The sequence below is a fragment of the Drosophila montana genome, unplaced genomic scaffold (assembly GCF_035044405.1).
Source record: "Drosophila montana isolate Dmon_TW-CO22-7 unplaced genomic scaffold, ASM3504440v1 contig_3733_1, whole genome shotgun sequence".
Lineage (NCBI taxonomy): Eukaryota > Metazoa > Arthropoda > Insecta > Diptera > Drosophilidae > Drosophila > Drosophila montana.
In genome coordinates this window covers 5,734,672-5,759,121 of record NW_026998620.1, presented here as the reverse complement: position 1 = coordinate 5,759,121, position 24,450 = coordinate 5,734,672, and the positions used below count along the sequence as shown (strand labels likewise).

General features: G+C 41.0%; 4 protein-coding genes across 7 annotated transcripts; 1 reads left to right on the top strand and 3 right to left on the bottom strand.

Moving 5' to 3' along the window:
- Nucleotides 1–830: 830 nt before the first annotated feature.
- Fip1 (Factor interacting with poly(A) polymerase 1) lies at nucleotides 831–3,836 on the bottom strand. Its single transcript, XM_064694013.1, has 4 exons — nucleotides 2,331–3,836; nucleotides 2,217–2,261; nucleotides 1,991–2,151; nucleotides 831–1,603 (listed from the first exon to the last, which is right to left on the bottom strand). Exons 1-4 carry the CDS (start codon nucleotides 3,739–3,741, stop codon nucleotides 1,112–1,114), a joined length of 2,109 nt encoding a protein of 702 aa, XP_064550083.1. The 5' UTR covers nucleotides 3,742–3,836; the 3' UTR covers nucleotides 831–1,111.
- Nucleotides 3,837–4,185: 349 nt separating this feature from the next.
- On the bottom strand, nucleotides 4,186–5,132 carry Hr83 (Hormone receptor 83). Its single transcript, XM_064694866.1, has 2 exons — nucleotides 4,502–5,132; nucleotides 4,186–4,442 (listed from the first exon to the last, which is right to left on the bottom strand). Exons 1-2 carry the CDS (start codon nucleotides 5,130–5,132, stop codon nucleotides 4,231–4,233), a joined length of 843 nt encoding a protein of 280 aa, XP_064550936.1. The 3' UTR covers nucleotides 4,186–4,230.
- A 1,072-nt stretch (nucleotides 5,133–6,204) lies between these two features.
- On the top strand, nucleotides 6,205–15,945 carry Pak (serine/threonine-protein kinase PAK 3-like protein). Of its 2 annotated transcripts, none has more exons than XM_064695147.1 (8): nucleotides 6,205–6,331; nucleotides 9,870–10,092; nucleotides 10,163–10,317; nucleotides 11,568–11,733; nucleotides 12,160–12,747; nucleotides 13,979–14,718; nucleotides 14,777–14,995; nucleotides 15,057–15,945. In XM_064695147.1, the coding sequence occupies exons 2-8, from the start codon at nucleotides 9,933–9,935 to the stop codon at nucleotides 15,138–15,140; spliced, it is 2,112 nt and encodes a 703-aa protein (XP_064551217.1). In that variant the 5' UTR covers nucleotides 6,205–6,331; nucleotides 9,870–9,932; the 3' UTR covers nucleotides 15,141–15,945. The 2 variants fall into 2 exon arrangements, with proteins under 2 accessions (XP_064551217.1, XP_064551216.1); XM_064695146.1 differs by having other exon boundaries at nucleotides 6,275–6,713.
- A 1,856-nt stretch (nucleotides 15,946–17,801) lies between these two features.
- Nucleotides 17,802–23,913, bottom strand: LOC135437246 (transcription elongation regulator 1). 3 transcript variants are annotated; one of them, XM_064695142.1, is made up of 8 exons: nucleotides 23,628–23,906; nucleotides 22,035–23,554; nucleotides 21,554–21,887; nucleotides 21,326–21,476; nucleotides 18,978–19,349; nucleotides 18,530–18,894; nucleotides 18,135–18,464; nucleotides 17,802–18,073 (listed from the first exon to the last, which is right to left on the bottom strand). In XM_064695142.1, the coding sequence occupies exons 1-8, from the start codon at nucleotides 23,807–23,809 to the stop codon at nucleotides 17,947–17,949; spliced, it is 3,381 nt and encodes a 1,126-aa protein (XP_064551212.1). In that variant the 5' UTR covers nucleotides 23,810–23,906; the 3' UTR covers nucleotides 17,802–17,946. The 3 variants fall into 3 exon arrangements, with proteins under 3 accessions (XP_064551212.1, XP_064551214.1, XP_064551215.1); XM_064695144.1 differs by lacking the exons at nucleotides 17,802–18,073; nucleotides 18,135–18,464; nucleotides 18,530–18,894; nucleotides 18,978–19,349 and adding exons at nucleotides 20,449–20,757; nucleotides 20,898–21,079 and having other exon boundaries at nucleotides 23,628–23,913; XM_064695145.1 differs by lacking the exons at nucleotides 17,802–18,073; nucleotides 18,135–18,464; nucleotides 18,530–18,894; nucleotides 18,978–19,349 and adding exons at nucleotides 20,449–20,674; nucleotides 20,898–21,079 and having other exon boundaries at nucleotides 23,628–23,912.
- Nucleotides 23,914–24,450: the final 537 nt, after the last annotated feature.

Sequence of the window (24,450 nt, the reverse complement as noted above, 5' to 3'; positions counted from 1 at the left end):
CCTTCATACGCCACTTTTAATCACTGGCCCTTAAACAAGCATGTTCATAATTCAACTTTCAAACCAATTCCACACGATTGTGTATGACATGTTTATTAAAACGGAATATAATAAATATGCTCCAGTTTATTCCAGCTGGATATCTGACTATATTACAGGCATTACCAGCATTGAGTCTATATTATGTTTTAAATGATTCTCCAAGCAGATTGATGGCAATCCCCTATTGAGAGAGAGGTAGAGAGAAAGGGAGTTATTAGATCAAATAAATTGATTGTGTTAAAAGATGTCGCAAATTCTCAAAAATTTATTCGCCTATCACTTACGTAAAACAGACCTAATAGCTGCTTGGCTGCCGAAATAAATATATTCGCCTTACTCTCAGGTGTGCAATTTCTGCGATTCCTTTGTGGATATCAGTCACCTCCTCTTGTAACAGAATGCAGGGATCCGGAAGTCTAAACAAGACCCTAATACTGGATTCTATGCCGTACATTCCTTCTTCCTAGTCATCCAGGCGGATGATGATGGCTCAGGGAAGGGCAAAAGAGTATGAGAGGGATTGCGAGATGCTCTTGAGAAGTGAGGGAATTGTCCTTAAGTTGCTGTCGCCAGAAATAGGTGTGCTTTGTTTTCTCATGAAGGGTACTTTTAAAACAAACAAAAATCGGTGTCTGTAAACATACAAACTTCCAGCTAAAAATGATCTTAAGTCCGGGCTCGTTTAGTGAAAAACAGTTGAAGGCCACAGTATATTTAAGACCCTGAATTTTGTCTCTCCATAGGAAACCCTTCTTGTCCAGGTGCAACAAGACTAACAATGTATTGACTGGGTTGTCCGACTGCGATTTCCAGCGAAGCTATGACTTGTTATTCTAATCATCAAATTTACAATTTTGTATATAAGCCGCTAAAGTAAGTTATTCATTTGACAATGCTGAAAGCGCCATCAAATAAATTACAATTGTATGTTTTGCTTAAGTTGTAGGTTTTTATTAATGGAAGTGTTTTTTATTTGTTTGCATTTTTTGAGTTTTTGTGTATTGGTGCATATGTGTGTGTAGCCAGCTCAAGGAACGGTATGCTCTTCCATATAATATCTAAATAAATGCTATTCCTCCTCCTCTTTTTCTTTACGATGTGATTTCTTCTTCTCGCTTCGACTGGACGAGTTGGATGTTGACGAGATGCTTTGCTTGCTGCTGCGCTCGCTGCGATCCTTTTCGCGCGACTTGGATTTCCGGCGACTGGACTTGTCACGCGATCGCGAGCGTCCCTCGCGCCTTGAGCTTTCCTTCTCCTTATCCTTATCTTTATCCTTGTCCTTTTCTTTGTCCTTCTCTTTCTCCTTGTCTTTGTCCTTATCGCGAGAGCGCTCCTTGTCGCGATTGCCTCGTTCCCTATCGCGCTCCTTATGCTCACGCTCCTTACGCTTCTCCTCCTTTAGTATGTGCAAATAATCCTCAAAGTACTCCTCGCGATAGGCCGAATCCAGAGCCCGATAACGCGGATCCGTTTCGAATTTTTTCTTAATGTCATACCAGCGAGTATGGCGCTCAATATCGTGCCGCTCTCGCAGCATGTCCAGAAAGTCTTTACGTAGCTAGAAAAAACAAAGCAACAGTATAATTTAGTAATTGAGATGCTTACAAATGCTTAAACGCTTTTGTTTAGATGCGACCTATAAAAGCTATAGATTATATCAATATAAATCAAGCGACTAAGATTTATGTACTGTAATCTTAAAACAAACTGGTAGAAGGGTAGTTTAATCAATAGATTCAAATTTGATAGACTAGGCTGCATGATATGACAGTTGTCTTGATACAGAATAAAAAGACGGTGTTGTTGTCATTTTTTGTCAACTTCTTCCCAGTTTCGGAAATACGAAAGGCCCTATTAATTCTAAACAAGGGCTACGTCAAGTTAAGCAAGCTGCTGCATTGGTTTTCGTAGCTTACTGGAATTCATAGGGTTTAATAAAATATACCTGCTCTTTTTTCAGTTGCTTGTCCTTCTCTCGCCGCCGCCGCTCGCGATCCTCGTCGTAACTTTCTGATCTGCGTTCTGAGGAAGATGCGGCTGGCACGTTGCTGTTGCTGCTATTACCGCTACTGCTACCCATGGGCATCCTCTGCTGTGGGCCCATGCCTGCATGATAAATGCGAAAAATACATGAATAAACAGTTTGGAAGCAAGACTAACAAGGTTCTTACTTATGTTATGCGGCATACGCATCATGCCTGGCGGCGGACCCATGCCTGTATGGATGAAATTTTAAAATATAAATAAGTATTTGAAATTTGTGATTGAGTTATTGCAGCACTCACCCATGTTGTGCGGCATGCGCATGTTGGGCGGCATCATGCCGGGCGGCGCATGCTGTCCCCGCAGCTGTGGTGGCGGTCCGCCCATTTGTGGTGGTGGTACATTCATTTGCGGCATTCCCGGGGGTCCGCCCATTTGGGGCGGCGGCTGCTGTTGCTGCTGGGGCGGGTGGTGTGCGGGGCCAGGTGTTAGCTCCTTAATGCCAGTGGGCACCCAGCCGGCGTTATCATTGCCCCACTGTGACTCCTGGGTAGGCTCGTAGCCATAGTCGAACGGTTCTGGTTCATGGAAGAACGGCTCATCGGCAGCACCCGGTGGAGGGAAATTGGGTGCCATAGGTCCCAGGCCACCGCGCGAATACTCACGACACTCTGCTGTCATCACCTGTATGGCATTCTCCTTGACGCCCCCAGTCGTAGAAATGGGACGTGGCGGTCGCGCCATCATGCCCATGCCAGGGCGCGGCTGATGCTGCATCATGGGCGGCATCCCTGGCGGCGGCATTTGCATGGGTCCATCGCCCAAGACAACCAACGGCTGGTGATGATGCATGGGACCGCCCATGCCCATGGGCCCGCTTAAATTGCCACCGTTGCCGCCATCGGGCATGCCCATCGACGTGGCACTCTGATTCACATTTTGAGTTAGACTGGCCAGGCCTACACCGCTCTCAGCCACGCGGAAGCGTTTCTGGCGCTCACAGTAAGCGCGCCACGTTTCCTCGTTGAAGCCATAGTTAAAGTAATCGGTTATGTCAGCACCGGGCTTGCGCCAGGGCTTCTCCTCCAGCGAGTCTATACTGAACTCGTGCACGGCGACGCCGTTAATGGTGCCAGCGCCCTCGAAGTCCTCGATACTGAACTTGCCGGCCTGAGCCGTTGGCTTGGCTTTGTCAGCAGCTGTTGCGCCTGCCAGCAGATTGGGTCGTTGTTTAATGTTGTACGTGCTGGGTTGTGATTTAATGTCGCCAATCACCACATTAATATCATCATCAGAATCATCATCGTCGTCATCGTCGGACCCAGAGCCGTTGCGCTCTTTGCGTTGCATTGTACCGGGCGCGACTTCCATCAAATCTGTCATTTCAGCATCCTCCTGTGATCCAGCGTCGTCCAATCCACTGCCGCCAGGGTCTGCGCCGGACGCTATTCGTGCATTGCCGTCCGTTGTATCTGGCAACGCTTCCTCATCTTCCTCCATTTCCTGGGCGGGATCCTCAAACTCGGCATATTCGAGCAGCTCCTCCTTGGGAAAGGCAGGCAACGCGCCAGTTCCAGGCTTCTCACCGGTCACTGCTGCGAGTGCCTCGTGCTCCGCCGCCAATGCATCGCTGCCGTTTGATATTTCGTTGGTCGTTGAGTCTGGATTCGATGTGCCGTACAACCAGCTATCCTCATTGGTGTCATCTGCCATATTTGTGTTAACTTTTACGCGCGGCCACGAGTTTATTTTATAAAATGTTCTAAATGCCGAACGGCGAGCTCAAGTAAACACTGTTTAATAAACTAAAAAAACCTTTTTCGGTATCACGTCATTTTTATATTTTGGTCACACTGGCGCAGAGAAAATTAGCTGTGTTTCATTAACAGACGTTTTGCAGTGAAATGCATGGAAACGGAACACAGCAAAACAGCTGTTACAACCCCGCAAAGTTCAAATCGATGAATCTCAAATTATGTGCAATTGCCACTTGTAGCATACCTCCAGCATTAGTTTTATTAGCCGGTAAATTCTAAAATGTATTACAAAATATAAAGAAGTTAACTTTTGGGATTTAGCACGCATTGTTGGACATTGCAAATTCATAGCCAAAATTTACTCAATAATAATAACAACAACAACAAATATCATGCATTGTATCATTGTATATTTTTTGGATACTTAATATTGAAGCTCTTGTACTTAAATTGTCTTCAAAATATCCCTAACAACGTTGCGAAACATACAGGACAGGGCGCAATCGTAGCGCCGCAGACAGAGCTGGCGTAATCCGAGCAATAGTTGACCAAAGCGTAACCAGTGGGATCGATGGAGTGTGTAGCGAGCCAAGGAGCAAAGTGCACCATTGGAGTGCGTCTCTAAGATCAGGGCATAATCGGCGTTTAATGCCAGTTCTGCAAGGGTACAAGTAATAAAACAACGGATACTATGTATGAGACCCAGCGCAACCCACCTTTGCGGCATAAAATAAGCGTTTCTAGAAAATTGAGTTCCATAACATCGGCGCGCAGCTGTTGCGCCTCGGAGAGTAGCAGCTTGAGCTGCATATCTCCACAGCTTTCGATCATGGCACTTATGTCCAGGGACCAATGCGATGCTCGCAGTATGAAACACTCGCTCCAGACCACCTGCAAAATGGCATCTTGCTGGGCGCGTTCCAGCAGCCGAAACTGCTCGTTCAGCTTCGCTTGGCGAAGACATGTTACCAGAATTTGTGCCAGTATCTGAAAGTGCAGCGTCTGCCCAGCTGGTGAAGGTGGTGGAGGCGTCACTGCCAACAGCCGACGACTCTGGCCATGGGCGCTCTGCGCCTGTTGACTACGCGGACCACGTTCCTCCTGAACGGCTGCTATATTCATGCCCACAGCCAGGCAGCGCTGAAATCGACAGAAAGGACACCAGTTGCGACGCGCCTTATCCACAACACAGTTGCCCTTCACAGCGATGCAGGAATAGTGGGTGCCCTTCCTGACGCTGCGCTTGAAGAAGCAGGAGCAGCCGTCGCAGCAGGAGACACCGTAATGCTTGCCGGAGCTCTGGTCGCCGCACACCTGGCAGGCATTATATAGCGATACTAGTGACATGGACGCTCCAAGTATTTTGAGTCAACTAAGCTGGATTGCCGTGTTATTGGCGGTTTTATAGAGAGGCGTCCACAAATGATATGCAAATCAAAGACACTTCAGCACTCGGTGCATTGTGTTTTAACATGATTTGTGGTTTTTATTTATTTAGCGGATTCCTCGCCAACGCCCAGAAGCAACAACAACCACTCTGAGCACAGAGGATAACCTGGAATTTCGCTGGTGCTGGGGGGGGCGTAACATGTCAAAAGTGACAATCATCGCCACGGACTAGCAGCACGTTAACAATTTGTAAACAATTATTGTTTTGCTCTATGATTGGTCAGCGTCGGCCACTAGAAGTGTCGTTCAAAGTGCTTTGAACTGACATTTTGGGTAAATAAAAGGACGCGTCGCATAATGTCAAAGTCCAACATGACAATTAGGGGTTGCAATTGAAATTTTGGAATGTTTGTGGGTCGAGTTAAAACTTGTTTTAGTCTTTTTAGCAAAATAGATGATTAAATATTTATTATGTGACAAAATTGTTTGAAAATGAACTTCAAAATATTTAACATATTATGTTCAAATATTTCAGTTTTGATTGGCGCTCGCCAACTGCATGGCATTTAAAAGACAGTGTTACCAGCGGAGAATTTTTCGGGCAGTTTTTTGGTATACAAATACCGATAAATTGAAATTAACATTTTGAAGCAAAAATTATGAAGCCGTAGTTACAAGTCGTCCCAAACTTGATTTTCATTCCGTGAGATTTTGTAAAAAAAAAATGCTTTCTACTTGGAAACAACCAAATTAAGAGTCTTTACAAAAAAAAAAACAAATTCCTTAGATGCATATCGATACTTTTGGCCAATCGATAGGAATAATGTTCATCTAACATTCCTTATAAATGGCTCGTTATGTTATTCCTTTTCTTAACTTAACTGGTCAGCGATTAAAAATTACTTTTACTTATATACAGTTACGCAATTTTCAGCGGAATTTGATCTAATTTTAATAATTAAAAACAACACAGCCAGATTTGCAAGCAAAAAATTACTGTTCGCTGTTAATAACATTTCATCAAAATGTTAAGTGTTGGCCGCATTTGTAATTAAATCTTTTTTGTTGAGTATTTTATCGCCAACCGCTTGTGGTCACACAATTTACATGTGTCATGTTTTTTGTATTTATTACAAGAAACGTTTTTAAAATAAAATGTAAGCTTTCGTATTGCACATAAGCGGTAAAATCGCGCGTTTTCAAGGTCTATTAAAGGCTAGCTATTAAATTAGGTGCGAAAATAATTGTTTGGTTTGGCTTTGCATCGCCTGCTGCCTGCTGCCACTGCGGTTTTCTTTACTGTCGGCCATTTAAATCGAGAAACTACAACTTTAAGTGAAAACGCGAAAAGAATACGCTGCGTAAGCAGTTACAAAAAGCCCAGCAAATGTGCAGTGAAGTGTTGAAGTGAGATTGATAATTACAAAAAAAAAAAAGGAGGCGGCTGCCTACAGCTACAAATACAGGCTCCCAAATCTCAGCACGTTTGAAAAGCGACGTCGCGACGTCGGCATACAGGGTGTTGCAACGTACATACCTGTGAGTTTATGTTGTTGTTTTAAGTTTCATTCATAAAAACTGCAAACTGCATCAAATTCCAATTGGTAGCTAGCAGCACACAACATGCAGCTGTTTGGCGACACCTATGCAGGCGCACACACACGCACACATGTGGATTGATTTTTCCAACATTACATTTGCTTGTGCTTGTGTGTATGTTTGAGTTAGGAAAGCTGCCCAAGTGTTTTTTCATTTAGTTTGGGATAATATGCTATTAACGCATTGCGGCTACTGCTCCATTTCCAGTCTGGTGTAAAAATAAATCGTTTTCATAGTGTAAGCGCCACTAAAAAAACGTATATATAAAAAATGTCAACAAGCGAAGATACAGGGTGCCACTAGCACCTCACCATCTCCACATCAGCAACCCCCACCCCAGACGCACGTGCAGCGTGAAGCGCCAGCAATGCAAACAACTAAAATAACAACGAGAACAAGCAAAACGTGCCAAAGCGCAGCAATAAAGGGACATTTACATGAATACATCCAAACATTCATATGTATATACATATATGCATATGCATTCGTATGTAATAATTATTATGCTAGACTGGCCACACTTTGCAGTCAATTTGGCATTTAACGGTTAGCGGACTCTACGTTAACGGCATATGCCCATAAATATATTTGTTTAGCGCGGACAGGTAAAACGCAAAACAGGAAGGCAATGCGCCAACTTGCAATTGAATGGGAGGGAATAAAGAGAACTAGTAGAAGACACATTTCCGGCGGGTAGCGAACAAACCAAAATAGACAACAAGGCACAGTGTGACAGAACTGTTATCAAACGCTCATAAACTATTATTCATTCATGCTAAAAATGTTGGCTTAAATTCAGCGCTATAACATTTAAAATTTATTAATATATGAGGTAACTGTTTTAGTTGTGATCGATCCGACTAGCTTGTTAGGGGACCGTTTCCTACAACTTTAAAGTTGGGTTTCAGGAAATTATTTGAGTATGATTTCGATTAAATTTAAACTTTAAATTTTCAATACAGGAACTGATTAGTTTTTGTAATTTTTCTTAATTTATAAGCAACGTCTAAATCAGTGATTTTATCTAATTTCAACTTATCGGACTATAGAATAGTTTACTGGTTCCACAATGCAACACTTCTCGTCGTCGTCTTTGTTGTTGCCATACGCGTCTGTGCCTGTGTGTGTGCATTTGTGTCTATATGTGTGAGTATGCTTGTGTCTTCGCTCAGCGCTTGGAGGCAGCGTACTCAATGCACTTGCAGTTGCTGTTGCCGGTGCTGTTGTTTTTTATTGCAACATGCACCAAGGTATGTGTGTCTGTTTGGCCCACTTGATCAAGAGCAGAGGAATGGGGCGCGTGAAGCGTGCAACTGGGCGTCTGCCATTCTACACACTAATCTGAATGCCGCAAGTGTTGTCGGGTTTCCTGTGGCGCTGGTGCTCATAAGGGAATAATTTGCATTAGCTGCGTTGCAGTAAAAACTCATAGCCAGGCACATTCAGATGCACTTATATATACAATATATATGTATTTATATGCTTATGTACATATAGATATTGTATTGATTTCACTTGAACTTCAAGAAAAGTTACAAAATAAAAGAACGTTGCATTCGTAGTCACGACTGCTAGATACTCTTCGCAACTTATTGACAGGGTCAAAAGAGTCTGAATAGGGGTCACATTAGCAGTCCTAAAAAAAACAAAAATATTAATTGCTAAATAAAAATCATAGATATATGAATTAGATTAGCCAAAATTAGTTAATTATTTAAGGACTCCAGAAGATTACCTTTGTTATAAGAAGTGACATGCCGCACTCACATACTCTTTCCCAAATAAAAACAGGGTGCTCAAATCTGAAACACAAGAACAACACATTAAAGTTAACCCAGTTCTTGGCGCCGCACTCGTTGGTTGTTTGGAGTTGCCGACACGTGGGGAAAAACAAAAACCAATTTTTACCTATCGTCGATGTTCGTCATCATTGCGCTCTTGATGTTGGGCAGACGGCCAACAAGCATACGAGTGCACAGACAAAAAATAATTGTTTGCTTATAATTTTCACACCCAGCGCCACATAGTACATGGTTGTTATTGTAGTATTTGCTGCTGCCGGCGCTGTCGCTGCATTGACTTTTGACGCTTGACGTTGATAAATGAATCATAAAAGCAGCGCAGTCAACGCCACCGGCAAACGCACAGACATGGAAATAGTGGAAAAATAAAAGAGAACGAGAGAGAGAGAGAGCAGAGCTTGCTTTGTGACATATGTTTAGTTGCTGCTCCGCTGCCCACGCATTATTGGTCTCTTTTATATTTAAAATTCAGATTCAAAAGCGTGAGTCGCGTTGTTTTTGTTGTTCTTATTAACATGACAATCGATTACAGCTGTGGCTCTTGTTATCGCACATCGTGACTGCAAGTTTGTGTCGTTAATTTCTCCTATGCTGCCCACGATCGTTGGCGCTCTCCCGCTCTCTACTTTTCAGTGTTGTAGTTTTCTGCTGCTGCTGGCAGTGACACTCAAAGCGAGTCCGAGCCGCGCAACTGCCAGAGTCAGTTCGTCTGTCGGCCCATATTGATATAAATTGTTGTTGTTGCGGGAAATATATATATATATATATATTGTGTGGGTGCTTTAACCATTTTAAAAACAAAAATGATTTTTTGAGTGCCAAAAAAAAATTTTTTAAATTGAGAGCACACAATTTTTAAAATGATTTTGCAGATAATCACAAAAAATAGACAAACATTAAGTGGAAATAAGCAGAAATCAGTGAAACAAGTCGCGGTCTATATATACGTTATAAATGTGCGATCACATATGTATATATGTACATCTTTATGTGATATTTAACATATATATATATAATGTGTATATACCAAGAATTCTGCTGATTTTATTATGACAAAGCTATAGTTGTATGACGTGCCCGCAAAAGAAAATATAAAAGCAGACAATTATAACGAAAGAACTAAAGCAACAGTAGAAATCCAAGTTAGATAAGAATTGTTGTAGATAAAAGGCCTTGTCCCTGCCCTTGCTCTGACGCATGCACCAATATATGAAATTATTTGTTGCTTTAAGCAATTGCATTTGAGCATTTGTTAACATCAATTACGATTATTAATTTTTGTATTTAATTACAGCTGTTTTGCTATAAATCCGAACGGAAGCCAGGCGTTTGTTAGACAGCAGCACGAACAGAACAGATGTCCAGCGAAGAGGATAAACCACCGGCGCCGCCAGTGCGTCTCACCAGTAATCGTGGCGGCGTTGGCATCGAACGTGTTCCCATCCCCGGAGGCGGAACGGGTGGCGCTGGCGGCGTCGGTGATGCGCCGCCAGTTGATATGCGCCCATTGCCCAAAGGTAAGCGTGGTCAGTATGTGGTCGCCATTGGTACGCTCAACAAGTTTTTATTTTATTGTTTCACACAAAGAGCCCGACGATGCGGATCGCAAGAAGAAGACGCTTAAGAACAAGATCAAAGGCTCAAAACCCTCGCACATGGATTCCAAACCAAATATATCGTATCCCACAAACTTTGAGCACACTGTCCATGTGGGATTCGATGCAGTCACCGGCGAGTTTACGGTGAGTTCGTGTTGAATTTCCTGGTTATATAAAGTATTATCATAAATATACTTTCTTATGCGCTTGCTTCTTGGCCTCGCAATCATTTTGATTTATGGCCCAAAAAAACAACAATATTAAAGTTTCGATTGCCAATCTTTTTTGTGTTTTGCCAGTTCCATGTGATAAGCTTGATACGCTAAAACAAATAAAAATAACACAAATCATATTAATCTAAACACTTCGATTATCGGGATAACGTATGAATTTATCCAAGCCATAAAAACGCCTTATGAGAGATTTTGGATGTTTTTTAAATTTTAAATTGACATCCAATTTTGGGTTTAGTACATTTTAAGATTTCCTCCAGCGAGAAGACAAAAAATTTAGCTTAAGTTTTAACGTATTTCAACGCTTCAAAGCAAACGAGGTTTTTATGCTTAAAGTTAAATTTCGTTCATTATTAAAAATTGGTAAGCTTTAAGTGACGCTTTAAGTTTTGAACTAAAGCTGTCCGCCTTTTGGGGCTTATATCTAAAGCTTTGCACCATAAACTCAGTAATGAAATTAAGAATGTTACAGCTGAAAAGATATTAAAGCTTTAAATATCTGTGCAATAGCTTACACGTGCTCGAAATGCTCTTTTTCGAACTTTATTTTAAATCAGTGATATTTGTAAATCTCTTGAGCATTTTAACTCCAAATTTTGAAGCCTGTTTTAAGCATAGCCGCTCCGATCATTCATAAGCAGTGAATTTTGTGCATTGATTTTGTTGATACCCCCTAATAAAATACTTAATTGTACATTATGCTTCTCTCTCGCGATATTTTCTATACCAATTTTGTATTATTCGTTATTATTTCAAGCTGCCAATGAAAGTAAGTAAACACCAAGTCTAAGCAACAGAACTTGCCTTCATTAGTTTTCTAAGCGAAATTCCAATCATCTGTTGTTCAATTGTGTCTCCCCATTTGTTTGTTTTGAGATCGGATCTTCCATAGTTCACATTTCGTTACGATTTTCTTTAAATTAAACGTGTTCTCTTCTCTACACTACACCAAACCCAAACACCACACTAAACTGTTGCCGATGCATTTAGTCGCAGGCTCCCTAATTTTCCCCAGATATCATTGGATAAGTATAAACCCAATCCACGCTTTCCCTTGCTGCTCTCTCTCTCTCTCTGTGTATATGGACCCAGCTTAGCTGGGTCCCCTTTTTATTGCCTTTACGGATCTAACCAGCTAATCGAAATTTCTGCACATTACAGGGTATGCCAGAGGCTTGGGCGCGTCTCTTGATGAACTCCAACATCAGCAAACAGGAGCAGAAAAAGAATCCGCAAGCCGTGCTCGATGTGCTCAAGTGGTTCGACAATACAACCAAACAGAGGCCAAGTTCCAAGTACATGACAAATGCCATAACGACGCATTCGGGTAAGTGCATACGTGATCTTTCAATACCCTGTAACCGATTTCGTATAGCCATCTCTGTCTGTAGGACCACAATACCGTATTGTATGAAGAATTTGAATTTGAATAATAAAAAGGGATCTTTTTTTGTTTTATTAAAACCTGAAATAGTTATTGAATGGTTTATTAAACTAATTTTATGGTATTTAACTTATTTACTAATATTAACAAACGGCAATTTTAATAGATTTTTGAAATCCAATAAGACATAGGTATGAAAACGTTTAATTAAAAAATTTAAAAACGTATAGCACATATCCAATCTATCTTGAATCCGGAGCTAAATCTTTAGCATATGTAAATTGTCCTTTTAATATACCTATAAATAAACTATTAAAGAAGGAAATTAGGTTTTTGAACAATTGAACTAATTGTATTTACTGATTTCAGGATCTTCGCTGAGCCGCGTGAGCAGCAGTAGTCCCAGCAGCACGCCCACAGACTCAGAGCTGCATGCCTCGAACAGTGGTGGCAACTTAATTGGCGTGCAGCTGGGCAGCATGACACTGGGTCCCAATGCCAACAATGTGTCCGCTGCAGGACAATTGCTGGGCAATCACTACCAACAGCAGCAGCAGCAATTATTACAGCAGCAACAACTGCAGAATCAGCAGCAGCAGCAGTTACACCAGCATCAGCATCACATTGGCCTGAGTCAATCGCATTCGTACAACTTTGTCGGGCACACAGCCTCCACATCGACATCGCAACATTCATCTGCCAATGAGAATGATATGTATGCAGATGTGGGCATGGCGCCGCAGCAGCCACCGCCGCCGCCTGTTGCATCCCGGCCTGAGCGCACGAAGTCCATCTACACGCGACCCATCGAGGAACTGCAGCCAACGCCAATGCCAGCGGCACCGGCTACCACGCCCACAACGCCACTGCAAAACCACAAAACGACGACGGCGGCGGCGTCTCCTCTACTGCTTAACAATGCCACAACGACGCTGGACAAGAACAAGAACAATGCAAGTTAGTTATTTAAAGCGATATCCCTAGCTATTTGTAAAATACAAAGTTTTCCAAGCCCTTGCAGTCCCAGGAAATACCTGACTTTAATCGCTTCCTATGCTAGGTATGCTACCAAGTTGTTGCTAAATTTATCCCAACCGCTCTGGCTTAATATTCGATTTCTACAAATAACTAGGTGACATTATGCTTCCTATTGGCAGCGGTCAAGAAACGTATAAGACCATAGTTAAATATTTTATGGGAATTTTTGATCAAAATACACACGAAATTGAATTAAATCTTGTTCATAGAAACATCCATATTATATGTTAAATTACATAAAAATAATACTATACACAGATTTATTAAGGAAATACTTGACAATTAATTTGAACTCGACCCAACAATAGATACATATGTTCATCAAATCATGTTTAAAGTCATAAACATCAATTGAGGCTTCATATATGGGGTGTACTGAAGATAGTTTTGATAAAAGATTAAATATTGTTCACTTTTATATCAATAATTGTTAGGTCAGTAGTAGATAGTAATGAAAATCGATCTTCCATATTACTGCAAGGGTAAAAGGCGACTTCGGTTTAGCTCGAAGATGGTTTCAGTTCTCTTGTTTTAGTTCAAGTAATTGATGCATTGATGCATAATGTTAATGTTATTGTCATTTGTATCGCCTCTTCTGTGTTCTGTTTTGTTCTGTTTTGAAATTGCTTTGAATTGCTGCTAAACAACCAAACAACTGCAACATCAGCAACAACTGCAACTGCGACAGAAGCAGACAGCTCCACAGCGGCAACAGCAGCAACAGCAACAACAACCACAGCAACAGCAACAGCAGCAAGAACAACAGAAACAGAAGGCATTGAGGCAACAACAACAACAGCTGCTACTGCTCGTATTTTGTCTGCTTTGGCAAATGCTACTAATTGTCCTCCCACTAGCGGTACCACAACTACCATAACTGCAGCTCCTAACAGAGAGGAGCAGCAGCAGCAGCTTCTTGAGTGTAATGCTGCAGCAGCAGATGCAACAGCAACAACGACTAATCACCACTCTTCTGCTTCCTCCTTTTCATCGTTCCCCTCGTTCCATGATGATGCGACGCCGCCGCTTTGCGCCCACATCTTGCCCTCGATACACTGTACAACACCAACGTCTTCCACACGCAACTCTGCCGTTGTTCCCACGACCACGCCTACTATTACGATGGTAACACCTGCCACACCTGCTAAAGATTTGTACCACGATCCGGCGGCCAACAATCTCAACGCCTCAGCGTTGGCAGCTACGCCAGCAGCGGGTACCCAAATTGCGGTGCCACAGCAGGCAGCGGGTGCTACAACAACTACGACGACACGTGCCGCCAATGCCAAGAAGAAGAAAATGTCTGATGAGGAAATACTGGAGAAGCTGCGCACCATTGTCTCTGTCGGCGATCCCAATCGCAAGTACACCAAGATGGAGAAAATTGGCCAAGGTGCTTCAGGCACCGTTTACACGGCCATCGAATCCTCAACGGGTATGGAGGTTGCCATCAAACAGATGAACTTGTCGCAGCAGCCCAAGAAGGAGCTCATTATCAATGAGATTCTGGTTATGCGAGAGAACAAGCACCCTAATGTGGTTAACTATTTGGACAGCTATTTGGTATCGGAAGAGCTGTGGGTAGTTATGGAATATCTGCCTGGTGGCTCTCTCACCGATGTTGTTACCGAGACCTGCATGGATGAGGGACAAATTGCGGCCGTTTGCCGTGAGGTGCTGCAGGCGCTCGAGTTTCTGCACGCCAATCAGGTAATTCATCGCGATATTAAAAGTGATAACATATTGCTTGGCCTGGATGGCTCCGTCAAGCTGACTGATTTTGGGTTCTGTGCGCAAATTTCGCCGGAACAATCCAAACGCACAACAATGGTTGGCACACCCTATTGGATGGCTCCCGAGGTAGTCACACGCAAGCAGTATGGACCCAAGGTGCGTATTACAAATTGGTTGGTTAAACATATATATTATAAAAAGTTAATGATTACAGGTCGATTTGTGGTCGTTGGGCATTATGGCTATTGAAATGGTCGAGGGAGAGCCGCCTTATTTAAACGAAAATCCGCTAAAAGCCTTGTACCTCATTGCCACAAATGGCAAGCCGGAGATTAAGGAAAAAGACAAACTAACGGCTGCATTTCAAGATTTTCTAGACCAGTGTCTGGAAGTGGAAGTGGAGCGGCGCGCCAGCGCCATGGACCTGCTAAAGGTGTGTGAAGCTATGCTAGATTTTCAAAGCTTTTTAATTTACATTGTATTTCAATTTGCAGCATCCCTTCCTGAAATTGGCGCGTCCATTGGCCAGTCTGACGCCTTTGATTATGGCCGCCAAGGAAGCAACCAAGGGCAACTGATTGACAACCAAAAAACAGCAGCTTATTTAACCATTACTAATGAATCACTATTACAACAAGCAACAGCAGCAGCGAGAACAGCAACAACAACAACAACAATAGAAACAATTTATGCGTATAAATGAACAGATGATAAATTATTAGTGTTTATGATTATTTATATTAACGTATTTATATACATACACTTATATACTTATTATATACATTATTAACTACTCGTAACAAAACCGAAATCAATGATCAACTGCAACACACACGTAGCCAAGTACGCGTAGTTCAATTCACACGGCAACAATTTGGTTTCAAGTCTTTTTCTGAACAATTATTTAAAAAATTCAATGTGTTTCCAAGCCTTGAAAACATCAGCAAACATTTTTCAATTTTTATTTTTGGCTGCTGATTTGTTATACCAAATTATCGGGCATTTTAAATGCCTTTGAATTTATCTTTGATAATCGATACAAATTCATCAAACACATTTAATTAAACCTACAAATTAAAATTGGCATTTGCATTTAAATATCATATGAAGATCATAATATAATACTATATTTTAACAATTGTATAAAGAAAAATTAAATACATAAATTCTATTTTAGTTTTTCAACATTTGTCTATAAGAAACAACTGAGTAGAAACGAAAAAACTTTCGAAATTCTTGCGCAAAACGCTCTAACACTAACTTTAATCACTTAAGAGTATTATTTAACTGTTTCGTTTGCAAACTTTTGTTACATTCAGTAAGAATTTCAATTAGTTTCTTAAACTGCTTTATTTAATAAAAACGTAAATATATTTTTTTATATATGCGCTTGTAAATGTTTATTATTTTCAAGCATATTTTATTATTGTTTTCCGCATAAATTGATGGATAATTTATTTCTCAGCTGCTCCCTGAAGTTAATTTCCAACATACTCATCTGAGATATTTTTGTATTTGTTTTTAACATTCACAAAGGATCTGTCCAAACATGTTGTAACCAAATACCTAATCAAGCTTTGCCCATCGCTCACACACACACACAAACACACAGCAAACACCGCCTCCCTTTTTGTACCATGTCTGTAAACATATGTAGTTGTAAATCGAACATAACATGTAATTGTAAAAGAGTTTACCATGATATTAGAAGAGCCTATATTTTTCAAATTCATAACAACAATGCAACGTAGTTTATGACGATAACAAGGTATAGCAATTTATTGATATATAGACATAGCTAATAGAAAACGAAACATTCTAAACTGTTTAATAAGTTGGCAATAGCAACTAAATATAACTAGAAATTAAATAGCGTGTAACAACAATGAGAAAAGCAGTTACTTTGTGCCTAACCTATTAACAAAAAAAGGAAAACAAAATTGAAATGCATTCAATAAGAGCAACAACAACAATTAATAATAATATTAATAGAAACTAACTGATATAGATTAGCATAGCACGTAGCGTAGGGCGGCCAACATAAATACAAACAAAAGGTCGGTGGTTCAACCTCATCTAAGTTGAGGCATAGAGAATCAAAAATATTATTCATTTTAATTTCAGTTCACATCACAATCGGCAATAGGTTTTTACAAAAATATTGTCACTTCGTTTCAATGCAATAACCCGAACTTAAGTAGTTACCTACGTTCCTAGCCATACTTGTTCTTTCTGTAATACTGTTGATTTTCTGGAAATCATTTCTAGGAGCATATTTTAAGTTTCAACTGTCACTAAACAGTTGCAGGATAGAAGATAGTTTTATTATACGAGCATATTTCGTAAAGACAATTAAATATTCTTTTTTTTTTGTTTTTAGTAAGACCAAACATTAAAGTCTTTTATTTACTCAAATGAGATGTAGTGTAAAATAGTTAATATTATGAATATTATTTATGATATGGTGAAACAGAACAGCGTATAATGCAGCATAATGTAAGCGATATTATTTCCAAAGCGAAAAAAGTTTTTCTTTTATTTCACACTTTAATTGTTGTGAGTAAATTATTTCGGAGAACCTATTAAATCCATCTACACAATATTCGCCATGTCAAAATTGAAGAAACGTTAACTGCAATTGAACCTATACATGATAACTTATTAGATGTGATGGGATTAGTTTTACAAATTCCCAAACGAGCGAGTAATCCGTTGAACTCATTGTTAACAGCTCAATAACACCAAAAGAAAAACCACATGAAATAAATGTGGAAAATATTTTGTACAATACAAACGAAGCGCATTATTTTCGCTATTAGTTCCTAACAGGCACACAGACATTTACATTAAATACAAATATGTATCTACAATAATTTGAACTATGTGTTTAAAAGTAAACGCCAAATTTCAAGGCGCCGACGTTGAAAACGAATATGAAACATATAATATAGAAATTATTTTATTTTTTAGTACCTAGGAAACTCATACAAAAATGCAGAACGAATCTGAATTAAACAATAATGGTAGCAATGAATTGGAAACCAAGTACTTACGTACATATAAATAGAAATAGAATTATGAAATAACGAAGCGAAGTCTAAAAAAAATATATATAAATATATACATATATATTATATATATATATATATATGTTTGACAACCACAAATCTAATATAACGTATAAATGATCAATAAAAATATATATACATATATATGAATACAAAATTAGCAGTTGGGAGTTCTCTTTTCATTTTGCGTTTATTGTATAGTACATTTTAGCATGCACTTGAAAGGTTTAAAATTTTTTTATTTAGTTGCTACATAATTTCAACCTTAACTTATATTGGGTTTGAGTTGTTAGCTATGAATAGTATGCGTGCGGCTTTACTTATTGCGACGTGTGGACTCGGAGGCTGTCGGAGGTGGTGGAGGTCCACGTTTGTTCATTTCTTCCAAGAAAGCTGTTAGAATACTACTGCGCTCCTCATCCAAATGATCCAGCACCAAGTAGCTAAAAGAATGTCACATAATAATATATCGGTGTGTCCATTGAAAGACTGCTCAAAGCTTACCGCTTGTCGTTCTTGAGAATGTCCTGGATTTCCTTAAGGTGATTGGCATTCTCCTTGATGAGATCGCTGCTTTTGTGTGTAATAAATTTGCATTCTTGCAATAGTTCACGCAGCGCCGTCTTCGCCTGCATGGTTTTATCCTTAATGTAATCACGATACTCACGCTCGCCTTTATCCGAGCTGTATTTGAGATAGCGCGGATCATCCTTGACTAGTTTCTTGATTTCTTTCCAGGTGCTAGTCAGTTCTAGTGTGCTAATTTCGTCAAGCATTTCGCGGAATTTTTCACGTTTCTTTTTCATCAGATTATCAATGTGCTCGTTAAAGATACTAAAAGAAATACAATCACATAAAATATCAGGTGCTGATATTAAACTTGCCCCGAGTTTACTTACCGCTCACGCTCATCACGATCGAGTGTCTCTATTAGTTCCCAGCGATGATCCTTGCGCAGCTGACGTTTAACCTCTTTCCATGTGAAATCGGGCGTGCGCACCAGATCCGTCAACAGTGCCGTAAAGTGTCCAATGCACTCGTCACGCTTGTGATGCTCACGCTCCTTGTCGCGATCGCGCAGATGACCGGCTAGTGTGCGATGCACCTCCTTTTCGCGCTCTCTAATGCTCTGTTCCGCTCGCAACTTGCGCTCGCGGTCTTTTTGCTTTTGTTCGGCATCGGTTTCGCGCTGACGCGCCAGTTCGCTATCCTCGCTACCGGCACGCTCTTCGTGATCCGAGTCGTCGCAGTGTTCACCCTCCTCCTACGAATAGAATAAAAAGTATTAGTATGGTCATATATTCCAAGCATAACCCAGCTTAAAGTATTATATATATTTATGATCACCGGCGTATCTTGTTTCTTGCGATCCTTGTTCTTCTCCTCCTTGTCCCGCGATGATTTACGCTCTCGATCTCTTGAGCGACTGCGATCCCTGCGACTTTCCTTGCGGCTTTTCTCCTTTTCTTTATCCCTATCTCGGCGATCTGATTTGCGCTCACGCTGGCGTTCCCTATCACGCTGATCACGAAGCTCACGCTCTCTGCGCTTCTCGTCCTTCATAATGTGCATGTAATCCTCGAAGTACTGCTCTCGGTACATGGAATCTACTGCTCGATACCGTGAATCCGATTCGAACTTCTTTTTGATGTCATACCAGCGCGTGTGCCGGTCAATATCATGACGCTCCCGTAGCATATCCATGAAGTCCTTGCGTATCTAAAGATTCAAAAAGTAATTCAACATGACAGCCATGCGGAAGAGAAGAGAAATGTATCGAAAAAATGAATTAGTTACGCCTCTGACACTTATGCGTATTTCACTTATGGAGCTATAACGTAGGGCACTAACTTAACTTGCCTTAATATATAATAATCTTAAACTTATAAACATAGTTACACGCTTTGTTTTCCTGTAAAAGAATGTTTCGATTAGCTTTGAAAGAGACATAGCTGAAAGAAAAATTTGTGATTAGTTTTGGCCGTGATACCATTAGAGAAATGCAGTGTAAGACAGGGTCTGACTCAGACTATAACGGATGATAAATAATTAAACTAAAAAAGCTAGTCAAAAGCAATTAAATTGCTCAACTAAATCATTTAATCGCGGTAGATAAGCTGTCTAAGTGAGCGATGCACTAAGGGCACTTGATAATCGGCATCTGGGTTTCAATCCCAAGCTTGTCTAATATTTTATCTAAATTATAATATAATACGTTATAATATTTAGAGTATATTCAATTCAAAATTCGGAAGGAGCACACTTGCTATCAGAATAGAATTGTTTAAAAATGTACAAAAGCGACAATGAAATGTTTTCTATGTAAAATGTTGCAATATACAACTTAAACATTCTGGGTTCCCAAATATACGGTGCTATCCTAGCTTATATAGACGACTTTTTTTATAACATTATTAAAGAAATTGTAATAGATATGTGTGTGCCTTAGATAAGTGAATCGGTAATGTAAGATGCATTTTCTCTATGATTTTACCGGGCCGGGTCAGGGACTTCAGCTGGGCCGAAGTGCACAGTACATAAAACTAAAGTAAACGTACCAGATACATAAGATATAATAAATAAAATAGTGTCTGAGTGAGAGACAGAGAGCCTATCAACGAGCTGCGCCGTTGCCTGAAGCTTGTGAGAGCAATGTGAGAGTAAAGAGGAAGAGTTATTCTCTAAAGACAGTTCTTACTTTGCTCTGCACAAGCTTGGAATGGGTTAATTAATTCTCCTGTTGTGGGCGCTGCCATTTACAAGTTTTGGTAAAACAAAAAAATTATTGGTTTAATTAAATTATGTATAATTCATACTGTTTGCTCAGCCTCGAAGCCACCTGTACACGTTTTGTTGTTGTTGCTGTTGCCCGTTCTGTAATGGTTGTTGTTGCTGTTCAGTGATGAGTGGCTGCTTCCGCTTCCAATAACCCAAACATTGATCTTCCAACATCAACATCACATCTTTTACGAAAAAATAACGCCAAATAACATCATCACCATCATTGATCATCGATCATCATCATCATTGGCACAACATCATTCCTAGGCGACATGTGCGACGCAGGGCGGGGCGGGAAGTGGAAATCACACCAACGATTATCAGGTAATTTTCAATTTTTGCATACCTTTTGATTTTTAGTGATTGTTTTATTGATTTTTTATTTTTTTTTTTTTGGTATTGTTTTTGTTTGATTCCAAATTTGTTTCTTATTTGCAGAAAAACAAATTTTTTTGTAAATTTTTTATTTTTTTATTTTGAACTCACCACACAGACAGATTTTGCAAGCGTGTGCGTGGTGAACTTGAGCTATCAACTTTGGCCTGGAACTGGGACCATGAAGACAACGAGATGACGACGACAACGATGACGACAGGATCAACGGCTGTATGTGAATTTGGTGTTTGCATTTGGTGGGTGCTTTTGTGCTGTAATCTGTTAGCTCTTATCTACAAATTTGGTCGTACCGAACACACAATTTGCAACATGAAATTGTAACCGAACCGGTCAGGGGCAATCGTTCAGATCAGGGGATCGATCGGTTCATGTTGTATTAATTAACAAAAATCAATAACATTATATAAATACTTTGTATACAAATAATATGGTAAGTCAATAACATATATAAGAATAGATATGCATATATGGATATGGATACGTAAGTGGGCAGTTAGTCGCACAATGCCAACACATACCTGCTCTTTTCTTAGCTGTTTATCCTCTTTCTCCCGCCGACGCACCTCAACGATAAACTCATTGAACAAACTCTCGCGCTCGCGCACCTTCTCTATGGCCCGATATCGCTCCTCCTTGGCATTGCGCTGACTAAACTCCGAAAAGGAAGACCTAAAATGAAAGGTATTGCAAATTATTTTTATATTCAAATTGAATAAAAAAATTATTTGTTATAATTGATTACTTACTTGCCATGCAGCTTGGCTTCCTCCATGAGTTTGCGGAAATCGTCGCGCTTCAGTCGCATCTTATTGCGTTTCTCTTTGCGCTCCTCCTCTGCGCGATCCTTCACATACTTTTCAAATACCTGTTTGCGTTCCTTTGATGTGAGCAGCAAATAGCGTGGATCGAACACAATCTTGTGTAGCTCCTTTTCCCAGGTGCTGAATGCTGAAACATCCTTCTCGCGCAACATCTCCTTGAACTGAGTGACGCGAGTCTCGAGTGGCACCAAAGCGCGCTCCTTGGCCGCACGCTGTTCAGCCTCCAGCACTGCATCCTCATTTTTTTTGGGTTTTGTAACTGGGTTAAATAGAAAACAAACATAATTATGGCTTGTTATTATATATAGATGATACTTAGTATATTAAATATTTCAAAATGTTTTTATAAAATGGATAAGAAAATAATTAGCCGAAAATGTTGGGTAAAATGTGTTGTTGAACTTACACGTGCGCACCCGCTTTGTGGGTACCTCCTCTACGCTCGATTCGGATTCGGTGCGTATTTTAATGATCTCATCATCTTCGTCATCATCCGGTTCCACGCGCTGAACCTGTTGAGGTGTCTGCTGAACCTGTGCCAGCTTCTCCAGCACACTGGCATTCTCCCCTAGTTTATGATCTGGTTCAGCAGATTTTTCGTCTGCAGATTTTAGTTGCTCTGGGCGTTCATTAACCGCCTTGTCGACATCCTCGCGGTTCATTAAATCTTCCGGCCTATCCCAAACTGAAGTGCGCGTTGATGGGTTGTAAAAGAAGACACGCGCATCACCGGTCCACACAACACACCATGGTGTGCCCGCAATTGGCGTGCTGGTCACAGGACGCGATTTGTCAGTTTGCTTGGCACTCGCTACTGCTGCCGCGAGCTTCTTTTGCTCTTCCTCCTTTTTGCGCTTCTCTTCGGCCGCTTTTTTAGCCTCCTTCTCCAGCACTGCGGCCTGTGCAGCCTTGTTGTTTTCACTGTTAGCCTTCATGGCTGCCGCAGCGGCTGCAAATGCCATTTGCGGATCAAAGCCAGGTGCTGCACCCGGCGGCATATGCATTAGCGGATTGGGAAGCAAATGAGGCGGCATGCCGCTCGGAGGGCCAACTGCTGCTGTCTGTGGTGCAGCGCCCGAGTGGGCTGCCATGCGTGCCGCTTCCATATCGCGAAGCGCTTGTGGCTTTTCCCACACGCTCTCGCCGCGTGCTGCATGAAAATAGTAGGGTCGCCCATCAGGCGCACGATGCTCAGACCATTCGGCTGCGCGGGCAATGACAGCCGGATCAATCACACCCGGCTTGATAATCAGATTCTTAGCGGGCTTGTCTTGTGCTGCTCCAGGCGGTGCATGCATATGCTGCTGCTGTTGCCATGGAGGCACTCCAACGCCCCATGGACCTGCTGGTGCTGCACCGGGAAAGCCGTAAGCGGGTGGTGGCATGCAAAACGGCGGTGGCTGGCCAAAGCCTGGTGGTGGCTGCATTCCGGGTGGCTGCTGGAACATCGGTGGCGGTTGCTGTCGCACATTCGGAGGCGGCTGGCTAAGCAACGGCGCCGCAGCATTGGGGGGTGGTTGGTTCAATAGATGCGGCGGTGGTTGCGAGGTCAAATGTGAATGGCCAGGCAAAGCAGATGTTCCTGCTGGCACTTCAGCATGATCCGTTAAGCTCGTTTCAGACTTAGCAACGGTATTCGTTTGCCGTTTGGCCAGTTCCTCGACCTCAGTTTGTGTCATAATTTTTATATTTGGACCATCCGGTCGCGTCCAGGTTGTCTCACGGGTTACTGCATGATAATAATACGAACGTCCGTCCTCTGCTTTCGTTTCGACCCAAATTTCTGGCGCCTGTGCAACTCCATTGACCGCCTGCTGTGGTTGACTATTAGCCATATGCTGAGCAGCCTGCTGGTGTTGTTGCTGCTGCTGCATCTGAGTGTGCTCGCCCATGGGGCGACCGCTAAACGCATTGAACGGCTTGTTCCTACAAGAAGTTTAAGTTGACGCATCGTTGCACATGTTAACGATAAAAAGAGACACCGGTGCCAAGCACTTACCTTTGCAATTCGCTGGCGTTTGTTTTTTCATTAGTAATTGCCACCCCTTTTAGACCGTCTTGACTACCAACACCGACACCAGCAGGTTTGCCGTTTATTGCAGGTGAAGTTTGCGATTGAGTGTCTTGCGGACTTGGACTTGCTCTATCGGCATCCATGCTTTCATCCAAACTAGTTTCCATTGCACAATTATCACTCAATAACACTCTATTCAATTAGCATTTAGAAGTGAAGAAAATTTTCTACAAACTTTTTTTTACCGCTATCGATAAATATTGACTGTCTGTCTCTTGTTGCTATCGTTTCGCCATGCAAAGTGACAACCATTAATATCGATTAATGCAAAAATTACGTTTCCATCGGATATAAACTGAAAATACTAACAAATACTAAAAGTTTTAATTGTATTTTAATGTATAATATAAGGGTATAAACATTTTAAAAAATAGCTCCTTCACATTGGAAATTAAAAGAAATACATTTGTTTTTTAATCAGAACACATTTCTGAGAACATTAAACTGGTTCATGGCAAGCTGTTTTGATACAATAGATACAGCTATTACGATTACATTTTCGATAGCCAAGTTTTGATCAACGATGTTTTGAATATAAAGGGGTTCACATTTACCACCATAAAAATATAACTTAATGGTATAATTAAGCGTGATTCTGATAGCACAAAACTTATGCAAATTGAATTTGATGGCATTTTTGTTTTAAATTTTTATCTAGTTATAACTTTCCAATATACTTCTAGTGCACCCAATCCTAAATCGGTTCACATAAATTATAATATACAAAATTAATACGGAGGGAATCTTC